This window comes from Glandiceps talaboti, chromosome 1 (genome assembly GCF_964340395.1).
Source record: "Glandiceps talaboti chromosome 1, keGlaTala1.1, whole genome shotgun sequence".
NCBI classification, from domain to species: domain Eukaryota; kingdom Metazoa; phylum Hemichordata; class Enteropneusta; family Spengelidae; genus Glandiceps; species Glandiceps talaboti.
In genome coordinates this window covers 34,264,147-34,284,919 of record NC_135549.1, presented here as the reverse complement: position 1 = coordinate 34,284,919, position 20,773 = coordinate 34,264,147, and the positions used below count along the sequence as shown (strand labels likewise).

General features: G+C 37.0%; 1 protein-coding gene across 1 annotated transcript in view; it reads left to right on the top strand.

Moving 5' to 3' along the window:
* Positions 1-20,773, top strand: part of LOC144453903 (cyclic nucleotide-binding domain-containing protein 2-like) — a 102,039-nt gene that overhangs the window by 10,015 nt on the left and 71,251 nt on the right. Inside the window, exons 2-4 of the mRNA XM_078145259.1 lie at positions 7,634-7,641; positions 10,063-10,141; positions 15,750-15,855. Coding sequence (XP_078001385.1) covers positions 7,634-7,641; positions 10,063-10,141; positions 15,750-15,855 — 193 coding nt within the window. The remainder of the gene's footprint in view (positions 1-7,633; positions 7,642-10,062; positions 10,142-15,749; positions 15,856-20,773) is intronic.

The window sequence follows — 20,773 nt, the reverse complement described above, 5'->3', positions numbered from 1 at the left end:
ACACATACTACCCCAGGCTGTAAAGTGTTGTATATGTACTACCCCTGACTGTAAAGTGTTGTACACATACTACCCCTGACTGTAAAGTGTTGTACACATACTACCCCTGACTGTAAAGTGTTGTACACATACTACCCCTGACTGTAAAGTGTTGTATACATACTACCCCAGGCTGTAAAGTGTTGTACACATACTACCCCTGACTGTAAAGTGTTGTATACATACTACCCCTGACTGTAAAGTGTTGTACACATACTACCCCTGACTGTAAAGTGTTGTACACATACCACCCCTGACTGTAAAGTGTTGTATACATCCTACCCCTGACTGTAAAGTGTTGTACACATACTACCCCTGACTGTAAAGTGTTGTACACATACTACCTCTGACTGTAAAGTGTTGTACACATACTACCCCTGACTGTAAAGTGTTGTACACATACTACCCCTGACTGTAAAGTGTTGTACACATACTACCCCAGGCTGTAAAGTGTTGTATACATACTACCCCTGACTGTAAAGTGTTGTACACATACTACCCCTGACTGTAAAGTGTTGTACACATACTACCCCTGACTGTAAAGTGTTGTACACATACTACCCCTGACTGTAAAGTGTTGTATACATACTACCCCAGGCTGTAAAGTGTTGTATACATCCTACCCCTGACTGTAAAGTGTTGTACACATACCACCCCTGACTGTAAAGTGTTGTACACATACTACCCCTGACTGTAAAGTGTTGTATACATACTGCCCCTGACTGTAAAGTGTTGTACACATACTACCCCAGGCTGTAAAGTGTTGTATACATACTACCCCAGGCTGTAAAGTGTTGTATACATACTACCCCAGGCTGTAAAGTGTTGTATACATACTACCCCTGACTGTAAAGTGTTGTATACATACTACCCCTGACTGTAAAGTGTTGTACACATACTACCCCTGAGTGTAAAGTGTTGTATACATACTACCCCAGGCTGTAAAGTGTTGTATACATACTACCCCAGGCTGTAAAGTGTTGTATACATACTACCCCTGACTGTAAAGTGTTTTACACATACTACCCATGACTGTTAAGTGTTGTACACATACTACCCCAGGCTGTAAAGTGTTGTACACATACTACCCCTGACTGTAAAGTGTTGTACACATACTACCCCTGACTGTAAAGTGTTGTACACATACTACCCCTGAGTGTAAAGTGTTGTACACATACTACCCCTGACTGTAAAGTGTTGTACACATACTACCCCTGACTGTAAAGTGTTGTACACATACTACCCCAGGCTGTAAAGTGTTGTACACATACTACCCCTGACTGTAAAGTGTTGTACACATACTACCCCTGACTGTAAAGTGTTGTACACATACTACCCCTGACTGTAAAGTGTTGTATACATACTAACCCTGACTGTAAAGTGTTGTACACATACTACCCCAGGCTGTAAAGTGTTGTACACATACTACCCCTGACTGTAAAGTGCTGTATACATACTACCCCTGACTGTAAAGTGTTGTACACATACTACCTCTGACTGTAAAGTGTTGTACACATACTGCCCCTGACTGTACAGTGTTGTATACATAATACCCATGACTGTAAAGTGTTGTATACATACTACCCCAGGCTGTAAAGTGTTGTAAATGTACTACCCCTGACTGTAAAGTGTTGTACACATACTACCCCTGACTGTAAAGTGTTGTACACATACTACCCCTGACTGTAAAGTGTTGTACACATACTACCCCTGACTGTAAAGTGTTGTATACATACTACCCCAGGCTGTAAAGTGTTGTATACATACTACCCCTGACTGTAAAGTGTTGTATACATACTACCCCTGACTGTAAAGTGTTGTATACATACTACCCCAGGCTGTAAAGTGTTGTATACATACTACCCCTGACTGTAAAGTGTTGTACACATACTACCCCAGGCTGTAAAGTGTTGTATACATACTACCCCAGGCTGTAAAGTGTTGTATACATACTACCCCTGACTGTAAAGTGTTGTACACATACCACCCCTGACTGTAAAGTGTTGTACACATACTACCCCTGACTGTAAAGTGTTGTATACATACTACCCCTGACTGTAAAGTGTTGTACACATACTACCCCTGACTGTAAAGTGTTGTATACATACTGCCCCTGACTGTAAAGTGTTGTACACATACTACCCCAGGCTGTAAAGTGTTGTATACATACTACCCCAGGCTGTAAAGTGTTGTATACATACTACCCCAGGCTGTAAAGTGTTGTATTCATACTACCCCAGGCTGTAAAGTGTTGTATACATACTACCCCTGACTGTAAAGTGTTGTATACATACTACCCCTGACTGTAAAGTGTTGTACACATACTACCCCTGAGTGTAAAGTGTTGTATACATACTACCCCAGGCTGTAAAGTGTTGTATACATACTACCCCTGACTGTAAAGTGTTGTACACATACTACCCCTGACTGTAAAGTGTTGTATACATACTACCCCAGGCTGTAAAGTGTTGTATACATACTACCCCTGACTGTAAAGTGTTGTATACATACTACCCAAGGCTGACTAATATATCTAAAACGACTCATCATTTGTTTGTCAACACATATGCACTCATGATCCGAAAACCAATATTGTGCAACTTTTTTTCGTCGAACTCTTATAACTCTATATAGGTCTTCATCAACATTCACGGTACATGCTGTTATTGTAGTTGATAACTAGCAATGCACATTAATATCACACTCTTGTCTTAGTGAATTTGTAGGCGCCAACACATGACTTAGGGAGCGATCAATATTTATAGCCGGGGGTTGGCCTGTGACATTTTGTTCGTGTTATACTTAAAATAGTGCCCCCATGCTTTACAAAACAAACCATTCCCCTCTGGCAATTAAAAAAATACGCCCCCCCCCCCCCAATCTGTTGACAACAAACATTGTTCTTGTTCTTTCAAACACTTTATTCTCAAAGCATAATACCGCACACTGCATAGTTACACGTTACATATTCAGTAATATTAAGTGTATCTGGTAAATTGATGGCCAATAACCCTTGCTTCACATGTATACATCTGTTAGAGAGGAACCCTATGTAATGTATGATTGTCTGTTCACTGACATACAAAATATTCATGGTTTAGTTTCATGGTTTAGTTACCAAAAGTGCAAAGACATCTCTCTGATTGAGAGAACTATAACAATAGATTAATTCAGCTACTATCAAGTGCAATATTAGAAATGGAAATAATAGAATTGTAAACCCATGTCAATAACTGTCAATGCATGTACACACACTGACCAGTTTGCACTCTTCAAGGCACTTGTTTGTCCTGTTCATGATTGGCCAGTTTAATCATGGCACTAACTCAAAACTCCCATCCCTTCATCAACCAAAACCAATTTTGATGAAAATGTTTTTGAACAGGTTTTGAATAATGAAATGTGATAAATGTTAGTAATTTCGAAATAGAAATTAAAGAATGTCATCAAAATGTTTTCTGTACTACAGCTGTTTCAGAACTAGTTCACTTACTACTGGCTATGTTGCAATCCCGAGGACTGACAGCATACAAGAACTTATCAAAAATCCTTTCAATGCAGGTAAACAGACATGATACTATGAATTATGTCGCCTATAAATTATATCTCACTGTGGATGAATTCTTACTGATCTCATTTACATTTGTTGGGCTCTGACATTCTATGTTATGCCTAAAGTATGTAATCAAACGGGGGCAACGTATCCTTCTTCTGCATTCTGAGCACTTTCACAAATTCTGCATCTTTTTCGTATTTACATTTCGTGAGGAACAATATATTTGAGTATGTTGTGCACCCCCTGTGTGTATGTTATTATCAGCCCCACACCAATAAAATCGCTGATAACCATGTTGTCAATTAAATCTCAGTTGTGATGTGAGGAGAGCAGTGGGTTTTACTGGATTAAAACAGTTGGGTTTTATATAGGTGCTGGGGATAATGTTGTTGCGATGTTGACGTCGGTCCCGATAATGTCAGCAGTGTGCCATTTCTAACCTTTGGGATATTGTGGCTTCAGTTCAACCAATGAATTGGAAACACAAGTATTGATTAATGTATTGCCTTCACATACATTCACTTGGTGGTAGTAGTGGGAAATAACCAATGTCATTAACACTTTCAACATGGTGGCAGCGGTGGGACTAGGTCCTTATCATTGATTCTGGGACTCGTGTCTTGTTCCATTTCTGAGCACATTTAAAACCCAGGTACATGTTTTAGAGGAAGAAAGTTGAAGGAGGGCCAATTTCTAGCACGACAAATCGGGGGATGGTCATACTTTACACATGAGCCCGGGCTTGATTTATGTCCGGCCCTCCCCCCTTGCCCCTTGTAATTATTGAAGGCTCCCTCAGTGTGTATTAATTAATACTCCCTACTATGCTATCAACAGTTCTAACAATGCCAGAACACAAATTGTAATGTCATAGAAGGCATGCATAGACATTAACATTATACTAGAATATTTAATCGAAGTTCTTCGTGAGTATTTTCACTTGAGTTAATTAAAACTTATAAACTCAACTTGTGCTACTTTAAGCAAAATATTTAAAAACCGACCGACCCCAGTTTAAGCCGCCGACCCTAAACTTTGTTTTTAAACAAGTCGTTTAAAATAAAAATATATTAAGAAATTCTTTGTCTTCTTGACCTTCATGCACATCTGTTCTTTCCCAGTGGTGTCTGTATCACTATCACAGGTGTAGTCTGGCCGACATTTCGTTTGGTTTTGGCAAAAATAAAAACAATTCAAAAGATAAAATAGAATATAATAAAATACAATAAAATCTCGACCTACCTACGTGTACCCTATTTTATGAGGCAATGTTATCGGAAACACTATCATTTTTTTCTCGCCTTAATTATCCGGATGGCTTCACAATGTGAAAGTTATATTGTTCCGAGTCGGAGCTGTGTTGCAATTGTTGTACCCCATTATTCATTATCTTGCGAAAATGGAAAAAATAACTGGGACCAATATCTATGTCATAGACACTCATCCTAAACAAAACGTGACACTGAGGACAGCGATCACTTGGAAAGCCCACTACGGCGCTATTTAGATTTATCTTTTTCCCCGTTGAACATTTTCAAAAACAACTTTGTAATTGAACTTCATTTCAAGTCTCAAGACCTTCCCGAACCAAGAGATCTAAGAAACGTAACGAATCATCCGTAGATAATTAATCCATATATTATAAAGTAGTTTGACAATGGTAACAACATTAAGCAATGACAGTGGTGATTACATAGCTTTGTTAGGGTTGTCAAGCAATGTTTGATGACGTCACAGATAGCTGTAGCTGTAGCCTCCTCGACTTAAACTGGTTGACATCTCGGACAATACTCTCATCGTGTGGTAGTATTCATTCACTGCGACCCTGTTTTCCAATCTACAGCGAAGAAGGATGACTCGTTCATCGCGCCATGGAGACTCCAGTAATCAGGTTATTTAAAATGAGAAACATTCTGTAGTGTAAAGATAATCTTTACTTGTAGTCAGAAGTACAGTAACTATACAATTTTCAGTCTTTGCAATTTATCATATATATATATATATATATATATATATATATATATATATATATATATATATATATATATATATATATATATATATATATATATATATATATATATAACTTATGGGTGGCTGCCATGCAAATTGACGGCTAGGTTTATTAGGCCACACAGAATGTAGGTATTTGTGCAGTGAACAACATTCTCGGAAGAGAGACCAAATCACTTTTTATAGTGTTTTATTTTCACATGGCTTCAGCGCTAGGGTAAACAATTCAACTTTGTAGGTTTGACCTCGTTAGTGGTCTGTGGTTTGACACATAACGGTCATTAGATCCTGTCATATTATCATATATTATTTTAGTCTAACTGTGCAAACAAGTAAGTTTAATCACAGAGAACGGACCCCTTTCAAAGTCACTATCACAGTATTCACATTCGTGTAGCGGACATTTAATAGGATGGTGCAGTCATCGTACTGTATTTAGTTGTTATTCGTGTGCACTTCATCTTAGTAACTCATCCCTTGGACTCCATTACAGTTTTCATTATCTTGCAATCGATTACTTTATTATATAACTACACAAACTAAACACCCTTGTCATGTTCTATGCACATGTGCACGAGGATCAAAATACAGTACTTGACCGTAATTCAATATTGTTCAACTTCAAGTGTTCATAGTGTTCGACACGCAGAGATTCATAACTTTGACGGTTTACCCCATGGCGTAAATTTAGGGGGTTACGTACATGTACGGTCTTCGTAGGCACAGACAGCTGTCAAATGTTTCAAACCTTTGCTGTAATGTTTGTTGACCTGCAGCCAGTTCGCAAAGAAACCAACCGCTACAAAGGACGTACAGAGACTCGAGGCTATACATAGATCACCCGGAGGCAATGGATACCACAACTGAATGGTATAAAACAATTCAACGTGTTTTTCAATGCCCCATGATGTAACTTAGAAGTGTCTAATGTTGGTGTCTGCAACATTTCATGTTGTGTTCCCACATTCCACCCAATCTTTCTTGGTGGACAACAATTGCCTTCCCTAATAATAGCACTCTGGTACATAGAGACACCAGAAAGTTGGCCAAAATGGTTGTGAAATGTATGTCACGCTGTGTCCTTTGTATCAACGTTAAAATGCTTGTCATTTGTCTTGTCGATATCGTACCTCAGAAAACCTTGTGCCAACACTTCGACTCAGCCGCTTGAATTTAAATGAAACTAATCACGAACGTAAGTTCATTTTTTGCAAAGACACGGACAGTTCAGGGATGGAAACATGAAATTGCATCACCGTAGCACTGTACGATGTAACCACGACGAAAGACGTACATTACGTAGATATCTTATGAAAATCAGTGGTTCATACGATTTGTTAAATACGTCCTTTTATTGATAACTCGGAGAGTGACCCGCAATTTACTAAACTACCAAAGTATTATTGACACTCTTTTTATGATGATTTAAATTTCTATTATACTCACTGAAACGCCATTTTGGTTTAATTGACACTTTCTTGTCATCTAATATTGTAGCTTTTATCATTACGTTCATTGAACTTTCTACAAGGGTTTTTAATTATAATCTTAATTGCTTATCGCTCTCTGCTGTTTATCAATTCATCACAAATGTCCAAGATATTTGGAATACTATTCATTTTTAACGAAAAGAAGATGATATTATTTATTTCTCGAATGGATCGGTCCAATGCCTACCACAGATGACTTTACTGAGTTGAGAAAGATGAAATTAATCTCATCGAAATAATGAAAAACACATGAATGGCCATGTAACCTTTGTCAGTGAACCATTAGGCTATGTCTGAATTAATCATATTACCTTTATTGCCCATAACGGATTCCGCTCTACATGTTACATTGATGTTTAACAGTCACCTTTAATATTATTCTAGGTTTAATTGTAAGCCTATTTGGTGATGAAAAGTCCCCCATAATAGAAAACAAAATAATGGCAGTAACTCATCGTGTGTTATTACTTTGTAACTGTAATTCGACAAAGAAATAGAATAGATATAACTTGTATATATGGAAAATTGTTTTCAGTCACTCAGGTAAAAAAATTGACATATACATTAAAGAACATAGATCACAACAGGACAGGCTAAAATTAGGGAGACAGTGCTAATCAACAACAAGTTAAAATGGGAATTGGATAAGATAACAGCTATACAGACGACAGAAATTAAAAGGAATTTAAAATTTAAATTGCTAATGGAATAAAAGAACGTTTATAAAATTTCCTGAGTGCTTTTGGTACACGGAATCTGCGGCCAGAGGGGAGTTTTCAAAATATGGATTAAGGGGATGTGTCTTGTCTTTAAGTATCCCATGTGTTATCCTCTTGATGGAATTATGGTATAATTCTGACAATTGAATTTGTCGAGTTCCTATGAGTTTAGATGCAGCATTAATCACACGGCTGAGTTTATTTCTACTTGTCATGGTCAGATTACCATACCATGTGGCAATATTAAAGCTCAGCACGCTTCTCTAAACCCTTTCAAGTATACATTGACTAAACGTTGAAACGTTTCAGCTTCCTGAGCAGAAACAATCGCTGTCGTGATTTATTGTGAATCAAGTCTGTATTTTCCTTGAAACACAGCTTGCTGTCAATGTCAGTACCAAGATATTTAAAGAGCTCACTATCTCAACTACTTCGTTGCCAAAGACTCCGACAAAGATGATTGCATCTGGTATTTCTCTCCCCTGTCTGTTGTCACACACATTCTTTCGTTTTTCCGACATTGAACTTGAGGAGACTTTGTTTGAACGAAGCACTAAGCCGCTTAATCTGAACATAATATTGTGATAAGGTGAACTCGTCTCTAAGGCAACAACAAGAGCCATGTCGTCTGCATATTTAACCAAATTTAATATTGAATTTTTGCATGACATTTTGTTTGTATAGATGGAAAACAAAACTGGCGAAAGAACACAAACCTGGGGTACAACTGTATTTAGGATGATCTGCTCTGATAAAATTCCTCCCTCTACATTGACACGCTGTGGCCGGTCGCGTAAAAACTATTTTCACTTAGAGTAAAATGTTTATGACTAGTATTCATATCTCATTAACGATGATCCTCCTGCAAACTTTATGATCAGAATAGTCACAAAGTTGTAATACAATTGTAACAGTTTAGTGATGAATATAAATCAATCAGAACCATGGCAAAAAATTCCGTTTATTCAGGGTTTAGGGTTTATGTAATTATGTCTAAGCATATGAATTTATTTAAACGTTGAGCTGTAGTGTAGGTGTGGCATGTCGTCGTAGATTTTACCTCAGACCATTCAGGTTTTACGGAGTGTGGTTGTTTACAAACTAGTGTCCGTGTTTTACTAATATAATAGGATTGCAAACCTAACTTGTGATTGTAAATAAATTTGGTGAATGTTTGAGGATTAAATGTCGACTACGTAATTTTCTCTTTACATATAGCACAATAGCACAACTACTAGAATCCGTCAATGAAAAGGAGCCGACGTCGACGTCATCTGTAAACGTTAAATATTTGATAAAGTGTGTGCGAACTAGAAATGGAAGTACTAAATCATGCTAACAATGAAAAACGTTTGAAGGATTTGCCTTCAGGTACCGATGGCCACGACTAGTTACTAGGTCAAAGACCATGGGTGGCAAGGGTTATTTACCACGCATCACAACTGAACACACGTTAATTCATTTTTGCCGACCAGTTTTCATCATTTTCGTGAGATTTGATTAATTCAGCTCAAAACTATTCAGTGGAAGACTAATAAGAGTCACATGCTATTATCAAGTAACTTGAAATATTTTGTACGTTATTTGATATGACAAAGAGTATTATAACATTTTGTGTAAAACACACATATACAAATTGACACTTTATTTTTTTACCAAAACATGGACGATGAAGTGGAGACTAAAATTCCACATTCGAAAGACGAAATCGCCAAAATCGCCAAAAGAAGTAAAAAAGTAAATATAACAAAATTCTGACATACCTACCGAATTTTAATTTTTGTTTTTGCCACGTTACAGTCTTGCAAACATCATTTGGGGTCATCTATATACCGTCAATGACTTCATTCTTTACCGGTATACCACCCCATCTATCTCTCTGCCGAACACCTCCTTGCCATCTATATATGTAATTTTAGTTTTTGCACATACTGTAATACTGATACTTTCGCAGTCATAAAAAACTATCGTAATCGCTAATATATGAATTATTAAATAAGTAGTTACAATGCTACGAATGGACTGTGTAATATGGACTGTGTATGATAAAACAAAAAATGAATCGAAATTATTGATAGAATATAATGGAATAGAATAGAATATAATAGCATAGACATTTAGTCTTCACTGTGATAAACTTATCAAAAACCCATCAATATACAGTTTAATTATCCGGCATGTCGATGTTATTCTAGTAACTCAGCGTTCTTGACTATCGTTGTTTTCCAGAATCAAATGTCCACAGCTTATTTATATCAGAAGTTCCGAATGGTTGGCAAACTTATCGGTTTCATGTATAGGCTGTGTAAGAAGCATTTCCACGTGTAAGTCGTTCATTTGTTATGATATTCTCGTATTTTATTGGTGAAATGTGTGTATCTCTCTCTCTCTCTCTCTCTCTCTCTCTCTCTCTCTCTCTCTCTCTCTCTCTCTCTCTCTCTCTCTCTCTCTCTCTCTCTCTTCTCTCTCTCTCTCTCTCTCTCTCTCTCTCTCTCGCTCTCTCTCTCTCTCTCTCTCTCTCTGTCTGTCTATCTGTGAGTGACAACTATTTTGATAGTTGGTAGGGATGTTGATGTCAGTCTCTAGTTAGGATATTGTTCAAGGAAAATATGCATATCTGCCTAGCAACAAGATCACGCTCATAGTAACAGCCAAATGTGAATTGTTTCATATTGCAAAAGTAACGACAGGAATGGGTAGGCAAATTAATAAATACTTTTAAAAGTGTGCAAATATGCCTCGCAACAAGATGCAAATTAGCTCTAAAAATGTGTCTTTTTGGTCAAAAATCTATAATTCCAAAATTACACAGCAGACGGAGCTGAGATTTGATAGGAATGTTCTTAGGAGTATTTAGATTAAGAAATATTCATGACATGGTGATCCCATCAGTGATATTCAAATTAGGTCTAAAATGTGTCTCTTTGGTAAAAAAAAAAGCTACCATTTCAAAACTACTGAGCAGATTGTGATGAAAATTAATGGGGATGCCTATGGGGATGTGTAGATGAAGGTGTAGTCACAATATGGTGTAATCACAATGTGATGATCTCATCAGTGCAAATAGGTCGAAAAATCTAAATTCTGGTCAAAACGTACATCTTGAAAGCTACATGATGAATGGGGCTGAAACGTAGTGGGGATGTTTCTGGAGATGTTATCCTGCAGTTATTGTTCAAATCATTTTGACACAACTGGCCATAGAAACCATGACCACTTAGCAATAGTAAAATGATGATGCATATTACTTAAGATAATAAAAGGGATAGGTAGGTAAGTGATTAAAGAAACAAAAATTGTATATAAATATGCCTAGCAACAAGACCACGTCCATAGCACTAGCCAAATGATGGTTTATATTGCAAAGATGAAACTGAGAATGGGGCTTTAAAGGGGGTCGCGCTTTGGCAGCACCCACATACGCTAGACTGTAAGATACGTCGTGACGTTTCGCCCTTGGGGTTGCCTGATGTTTGAGGGCGCCCCGCCACGGCGTACCTTACAGACTACCACATACGCTAGCTCTGTCTTGTCTTCAAATTACCCACTCGACCCCTGTAGTCCTTGTTCCAAAATCAAGTGGAGACTTTTACGAAGTACTCTGGAAGCAACTGGCCTGCCCATATCTGCGAAACTTGCTTTCTGTTTTTGGTTAAGAAATCTGTTTGATTTTCCAAGAAATCTTCACCAAGTTTCGTTCATTTTGCATACATACCCAACACCTGGACATCATGCCACTATTATCATATTCACGATTAAGCATCATTAGCATTAAAACCATGATGTTTAACGGCTTACAATCAAGACTAAATTCCAACACCTGGCAGTGAATCAAGAATCTGAATCTACAATTTCCACCAACTGAAAGAGGCTGTGCAGCGGGCAAACTTAAGCATCGATTTGCCATCCCACAACAAACGATTACTTCTTCGTCTTACGACCACCCCACTTCAGCCAAAAAATCACAGAGAGTCGGTCTAGCAAGCAGCTGTTCAGTGTGACTAATCAATTACTTGGTAAGGAAAAGAGTTCTCCCATCCAGACAATGTTTCCTCTCCTTGTATTGCCGAAACAGTTTCTCAGCTATTTTGATTCCAAAATCAAATCGATAAGAACAAATCTTGAGGGAAACATCCCCTCAACACCAGTCCACACCGAACCCTGCTTTCATGGGCGACCTCTTAACAAGTTCACACCTGTTTCAGATGACAGAGTTAAGCGTACTATTCTCAACTCGGCTGCATAAAGTTGCGATCTCGATGCTATGCCCACCAGTCTTTTAGTAGAATGCTTAGATGTATTTATTACCATTCATCACTGTGATCATTAACGAGTTTATCACTTCTGCTACCTTTCCATCTATCTTCAAAACTGCTCTTATCACACCTCTTCTCAAAAAAGCAACTCTCGATCCAAATGATCTTAAAAGTATCGTCTGGTTTCTAATCTTGCTTTTCTTTCAAATGTCATCGAAAGAATCATCCTTGTTAAACAATTCGATTACCTTACCCATACTAATCTACTCAGTTCTAAACAATTCGATCACCTTACCCATACTAATCTACTCAGTTCTAAACAATTCGATCACCTTACCCATACTAATCTACTCAGTTCTAAACAATTCGATCACCTTACCCATACTAATCTACTCAGTTCTAAACAATTCGATCACCTTATCCATACTAATCTACTCAGTTCTAAACAATCTATCACCTTACCCATACTAATCTACTCAGTTCTAAACAATTCGATCACCTTACCCATACTAATCTACTCAGTTCTAAACAATTCGATCACCTTACCCATACTAATCTACTCAGTTCTAAACAATTCGATCACCTTACCCATACTAATCTACTCAGTTCTAAACAATTCGATCACCTTACCCATACTAATCTATTCAGTTCTAAACAATTCGATCACCTTACCCATACTAATCTATTCAGTTCTAAACAATTCGATCACCTTACCCATACTAATCTACTCAGTTCTAAACAATTCGATCACCTTACCCATACTAATCTACTCAGTTCTAAACAATTCGATCACCTTACCCATACTAATCTATTCAGTTCTAAACAATTCGATCACCTTACCCATACTAATCTACTCAGTTCTAAACAATTCGATCACCTTACCCATACTAATCTACTCAGTTCTAAACAATCTACTTATAGATCTCATCACAACACTGAAACGGCCCTTCCAAAGATCGTGAATGATCTTTTATCATCTTTAGACAGTGGTGAAGTAACCATCCTGACCCTGTTAGACCTTTCAGCTGCATTCCACGGTATTCTCCTTCATCGTCTTAAATACATTCGGAATCACTGATGAGTCGGCCCTGTCCTGGTTCAAATCATCTGGCCGGACCCAAATTGTCGTCACCAAAGGTTTGAAATCAGACCCAGCGTCACTCTCGTTCGGTGTCTCTCAGGGCTCTGTACTTGGACCTGTATTGTTTGTTATGTATACTGAACCCCTCTTTGATATAGTTAGGATGCACTCAGTTGAGCATCATGCTTTTGCTGACGACAATCAACCATACAAATCCAGCAAAATCGATCAGATTCAGTCTGTAACTGAGTCCGTGTAAAACTGCATTTCGGATATCAAAACCTGGATGACTTGCAATAAACTCCAGCCAATGGCAGTAAAACTGAAGCAATGATAGTTGTGTCCCCAAAATCATCCATCCAATCTCTCCCTGCTCATTTGCGAGTCAGAAATTCTGACATAGAGTTTGTTCACCATGTTAATAACCTAGGTGTTACACTCGATTGTCATGTAAATATGTTACTACATGTACATAATGTGTGTAGAACAATCTATATTCAGCTCAGATGGATCAGTTCGATTCGCCACTTACTCACTCTCGAAGCCACACAAACTCTTATTTGTTCACTTGTCCTTTCCCGTTTAGACTATTGCAACTTGATTCTATTGGGCTGTCCTAAGTACTTAATTGACCAGTTACAGAGAGCACAGAATGCTGCAGCTAGGCTCATTTGCAAAGCTAAAAGAACGGATCCTGCAGAACCCCACCTGATGCAACTTCACTGGCTGCCAATCACATCTCGCATACATTACAAACTTTCAACAATCTGTTATAATTCGATTACTGGTTCCAGACCTAAATACCTTAGTGAACTTCTTCACCAATATCGCCCCTCAAGAAATCAGGTCCGCCTCTGATACTCGTCATCTTAGAGTACCCCATGTAAGCACAAAACGCTTTGGTGAAAGATCATTCTCATTCACCGGTCCATCCACTTGGAACAAACTCCCATTCATCATTACTTACTTCCTTTCTGTCCTCTCTGCGCCTAGAGCTCGGTGAGATTAGGCGCACTACAAATCGTCTTTATTATTGTTATTATTAATGGTAGCTAAGTTAATAACGATTCAAAAAGTGTATGCAAATATGCCTAGCAACAAGACCACGCCCATAGTAACAGCCAAATGATGGTTTATATCAGAAAAATGGCGGATTAATAGGCAAGAAATGTAAGCGATATGCCAAGCAAAGGACCACGCCCAAGACAACAAACCAAATACATATGTGCTATTTTTATTTATACGGCTTTGAACGTACAAGCCTACATTAATTATACATTCATGACACTATTATTGTTTGCGCTAAGGCTTCTTGTTGTTATGTCTAAATACGGGATGTCAAAATATACCAAATTCATGGTGATAGTTAATTTAAAACAAAACAAACAAAATCAAGAACTAAAGACGTGTACTGATGAACTATTAGTGTGTTAAAATTCATAAGATACATGTTCTACGTAAATGCGGCTATTAATTGATTAATTTCTCTATTAATTCAATTCAAAGACAAGATAACTTTGATATGATAATACCCACTGTGTCAGTACTGTGATCCACTGAACAAGACGGACTCAGTCCCCTCAAAATACTTGGGTTAGAGAATGTAAATGAAGGTTATAGTATCACAAGCAGGAGAATTAATTGTCCAGATATTCATATATCTAGCCACGGTTGACTGCTTCAGTGGATTGACTGTTTTCGCCAGATGTTAATGGCGTCACATGTTACTGACAAGGATTTGATCCAACAACAATTCAACCTCCATGACAGCAATTTTCTTTCAAGAGCAACTAGACAGCAAATTTGTTTTGCCAAGTAGGGGTACAGCTAATTTTTGAAATAAATATGTGCTTTAAATTTAGCTTTTCGCCGCGTCGTGTAGCTTTTAATTTTTGAAATAAATTGAATTTCCTCATAAAAGGAGACATACATGTTGAATGTGGCTTATTTAAAAACTAAAGCGGTAAGAATGAATGCAGCTTTAATATTCCAAAAGTAGCGAGTAAAATTGAGAAGTAGATAGGCAGTAAAGTTGAATAGAAGTTTGAGGGAGCCAAGTGGGGCGGGCACGGGAAGGAGGTTTTTGAGATTTTTGAAATTCAAGAACTAAAAGAATGCTTTCTGGTGCTATTTTAACATGTTGAGGCAGTAGTAATACGAGGTAAAATTTGAATCAAAATAAAAGTGAGCAGTGTGGGGTAGGGTATGGGAGGAAAGGGGAACCCCTCCTGTCCTTAGCAAGTTCTGAAATTTAAAGACTAAAAGCGTGCTATCTGGTATTATTTTAACATGTCAAGATGATAACAATACCCTTTCTGGTCAAAACTGAAAGATGAATTCAGAAACTAGGATCGCAAAAAATCGTCAAAGTATATTGTTGCATGCCATACCATTTCGGTTTGTTTCAGCATTTGCCAACAATTATTTTATACATATCTTAAAAAAGCATTTCCTGTTTTTTGTTCACTATCTATTTTTCTATTTGTTGACTGTACTGTTGCGGTAGATTTATTGATTAGTTTTCTGTTTGTTTGTTTGTTTGTTTGTTTGTTTGTTTGTTTGTTTGTTTGTTTGTTTGTTTTGTTTGATTTATAGGGCCGATTCTGAGGACTCGTCAGCTGTAGTAATGTACGGCCAAGAAGAAAGAGTTAGTAACTCAGATCTATTGTTTGATCTATCCGCCTTTAAAGCACAGAAACAGGTAAAGTTGTTCACGTACACCGTTTGCCATGTTATGACCATCCGCCTTTAAAGCACAGAAACAGGTAAAGTTGTTCACGTACACCGTTTGCCATGTTATGACCATACACTATACGAAGTGAAACAGTATTTAGATATCGTAAATTTGTAAAAGTGTATTACGCATGATGTAAACCAAAAATACTTGACATTAGATTCACTGTGAGTAGTATAGAACATAGGGTGTTGGCCCACTTAAAAGCAACTTTGAATTTTCCTTGTGTGACCGGGGGGGGGGGGGCAATTCTGGTGAAATATAAAGGCTGAAGTCAGATGTATATTTATGAATCTCATGTAAATCATAATTGTTCTTTGTTTCTTTATTCTTTATAATATATTTTATAAGCTTATTACATACTTACACGTATTCAGGATTATGGATAATTGTATAACGCCACAAATACAATGTGAAAACATAGAAATATCATAATGTACATGTACGTTTTTTGGTCCTTTAGAAAAAATGATGAAGCCATTTCAAATGCAAAATAAATTTATTATAACACAGACTCCAAAACAACAACTCAGTATATGAATTTATTCAGTCTGTTTGTAATGCTTATCTGTTACCAAGATTATGGAACATAATCAAGGTTCAAAGTCGATGCTTAGTGCGCTCAAGCTTGAACGATCGATGCCAGCTGACACGCTTTACATACAGTCTGACAGTGTGCTCAAACGTGTTCCTTATACTAATATACAGAGGGGTAGGACATTGCATCGAATAAACCAATCAGGAAGCTTGAAATCGACCAAGTCACATATAAATTTTCTCTCGATGCCCATTATCACCTTCACCCTCTTGTGGTGAGCTATGTGTACTCATGCTGCAGTACATTGTGGGCATTACAACAGATTGCGGAAACAGCACATTATTGAGATAAAGCGCTGATACATTGCGTCTTTTCCAAGGGAAAGCAAAAATTCTTGTGAAATCCAAAAATGATGATAATAATTAAATAAATTTTATAAAGAAATAATAAATTTTGTAATAATCATGTTTATTTTAATATTAACCACCCTACCTGGGGTAGTTTGTTATGCTAAGTTAAAAGAAGGGGGTCATTTTATGAACATCTGTTGCCATGGTAACCAAAAACACCATAATATTTTAATCATTTTCCAAAATTTGACATAAAACATTGAAAAAAAAGATAATACAGTCCAAAAATGTCCTTGTGTTAGACATGTATGAGTTAGTGCTACCTGGTGTAACATAAATTGTATAAAATTGGATAGCTTTCCATGGAAACATATGGTAGATGTGACAATTATGTTTTCATTATATACACATACATCTCACAAATAACACTTGAGTTAGTTAGAAGACCGACACTTGAACTAGAAGACCGACACTTGAATTAGAAGACCGATTTTTGAATTAGAAGACCGACACTTGAATTAGAAGACCGACACTTGAATTAGAAGACCGATTTGTCGTCATCGGCCACGGTACAACTAAACTTCGCTCAGCTCATGTTCAACTTTTTCAAATGCACACCAATCTGTCTGAAAAATCGTAAGTAGAGACCAAAGGGGTTTTGTGAAAATCTGAGTCATCGCTACGGCTACCGTAGCTGTCAATCAACTATTGGTGCCTAATTGCTTCGGGGATACTGGACAATTAAGATCTTTGCTGGGCCGCAGTGCTAGTGCCATTTTAGTCATAAATACAATAATATTGTTATACTTTTATTCATATACATGGCAAGTACCAAGCTCCCAATTGTTACGACTTGAAGCTTGAATGGGAAATGTTGAAGAATTAGTTGTGGGACGGTGTAAAACGTCAGCCTTTACACCTCCTTACACAACAACCATAAGTGATATTCCTCTAAAGTCCTCCCAACATTTTTCATAATTATATAATATTTAAACCCCTTCACTTGTAATAATAATAATAATAATAATAATAATAATAATAATAATAATAATAATAATAATACAAATAATTGAATAGATCTTATATAATAATAAAAGGTTTTCCAGACGTGCAGACACAACTGCCTGAAAGCGTACACTGTAGAGTGTGTGAACGATTTTAAACTGCTCTAATTTCTTATTTCGCGATCGAAATTCGACCACAAAATAGCTTTTTACACAGACAACGTCGTTTTCTTTCGTTCAGTGAAATTTCAATATCGTATATAGCGACATTGTTGAAAAATCGCGCCGTAAAAATGGCCCGTCGTCATACGTCTGAGACGGCCATGTTTTCACTTTCAGGAATTGGGGTCATTTGATCGGGGTCGGCTCAAAGCTCTTTCGCGTTTGAGCCTTGCCATATGTGGTAATAATAAATTCATAAACGTGTAGACTCGAAAAAGTAAGGTGATATGTTTCGCTTGAATTTTCAGCGAGAAATTGGGATGTGAGATCAATTTGAAGTTTTCAAAAAGGATTCTCTCCCTCACACTATGCCGTGAAATTATAACCAACCCTAAAAATAAGTAAAACGATGTTTCTTTTTCCCATTTGGGTAGTTATTTTTTCGATGAATGGGGTGGCTCAAGAGCGAACAATAGTTATTCCAGTGTGGTATGATGAGTTTCGCGGGGAATCCCCCCCCCCCCCTGCCAACACTCCACCCACAACAATCATGGCGCTCGAAGACGCTATGCGTGTGTCCGTACACGCTAGAAATTTTTTCAGATGAGACATTTACAGGTATGCCAAGTTGAAAATAAGGATATCTAACTATGAATGATGATGTAAACTATTAGTTTACATGATTTAATTCCGTATCCTAGAATGATGTGAATAGAAATCTATGTAAAAAATTTACATGTTTACATGACGTTACGATGTAACTAGTCTTGCATTATGAACTAATGATAGTTGATGATCGATGTAACCTGTTTTTATTTTTTTCATTGTTACTATTAATAGCATGTCTAAATAACAAAGTCTGAGTCATTTCTGTTGTGTTGCTTTTTTGAAATATTCATTATTTATTTCCCCTCCACTGTCTCCGTCAACGGATCACATTAAATTTGCATAACTATACATGTCTGTTTTGGTGTACTTTTATTTCATTTGTTCATGTTTATTTTGTTGTTGTTATTGTTGTTGTTATTTTTATTCTGATAGGCAGTTGTTTTTGTTTATGTTTGATTTTTTTCATTTTTTTTAAAGTTTGACTTAAAAATTATTGAAGGTTTAGATAATATTTTATTAAAAGTAAATTTAGTGTTTTGTGGCACTTCAAGGATCTCATAGATAATAGTATACAAAGTACAGTTTTTAAAATTGAATCTTTGATTCATTATCTCCTTTGTATTATCCTAAAATCATAGTTCCTACTCCAGTGTGCTACAAGCATGTGCTGGTACTCCTAGGGTCTTCATATTCATCAGCTGCACTTGGGGACTTTTTACGTCAGCAAGGATTACATGTCACCTCAAAGTTAGCCTATATAAAATGAAAAATAATTCACCAATATCAAAGAATGTCACCATCAGAATATCAGGAATTCTTAGAAAGGGAAGTGAGAGAAATTAGACAGGAATGTGACTGCAACAGATGTAGTTGGACCAGAATGTACCAGGATAGGGATAAAAGTGACAACAATAAATGAAAGCAGTGCAGTAGAATGCAAGGCAGTAACTAATGGTGTAGTCATAGAGTTAAAACAATACAAAGATAAAATTTCAGCAATCTGGAATGCCATGGCAAAATGGCTCAATTTGGTCCTGGAGTCAACAGGTATGCAGCCATTAACGACAGCAGACGATGGCAGATATGCCTACACAAAAATATCAAAACAGTACAGTAAGGTAAATAACACTGATCACCATAAATCACAGGAATTTCTGTAAACACATGTTCAGGTCAAGCAAGATAAGAAAGGAGAAGTGAAGAAAGTACCATTTATACAGTATCAGGTAGCAAATAAGAAATACAAACAAGAGATGCTAGGATGGAGTTAATAAGGGAACTACAGAACAAGAGTATAGTGATCCACGATTTACAGATCGAACAAAGAAAGGATGAAGAAAAGTTAGGTGATTAAGAGGCCTTGAAAAGGAAAAATACAGTATTGGAGTTAGAACTTGACAATAGCAAGAAAAAGATGAAAGCTATGAAGCACAAAAATTATTATAAAAAGATTAAAATGAAAAGAAGAGTCTTTAGCAAAGAAGGATCACTGTTATCAGCGGAAATATAAACAGTTTAGCAACAAGGTAAATGAACTGAAAAAGGCATGCTAGCTATAAATCAAAACAACTTGCTGAAGAGCAGATAGCATAAAAAAAGTGATAAGTAAATTAAAACACGAAAAGAAACTTTGACAAACAGCACTATCACAAGCAAAGAAAGACAACAACACAACAAAAGAGAAGCTTACCAAGTCTCGAGAAGGAAATAGAGAGTTAAGACAAGAAGTAGAAAAATTATCACACATAGTAAATGTAAATGACAATGACTCAAAAGAACTACAGACTTATAAATTTAACAGTATCAGTGGTCCATTTACTGATAATATAAGACAATGCGTAATGGAGCTACAGGGTCAACAAATTGGTAGCAACAAAGTTAGTGAATGCACAGAAATAGTGTCAAGAACACTTCATAACACAAACGCCAACATGGCTGACTTTCCAAAAAAATCTACAGCTGCCAACCGTGCAAGTGAGGCATACTTCATAGCAAAAAAACATGTTGGAGAAGAGATCAACAACTGTCAAGTCTTTGACATGCATACAGATGGTACCAGTAGGGATCAGAAGAAGGTGTTAGACTATGGAATTAAATTAGACTCAGGAAAAGTTCTTTCTCTGGGTTATGTTGACATTGCTGAAGAAGCCTCAGATTCAGTACTACAAAGTACAAAAGCAATGTTAGGGACCGGACAGAATTTACGGCGGGGGGGGGGGGGG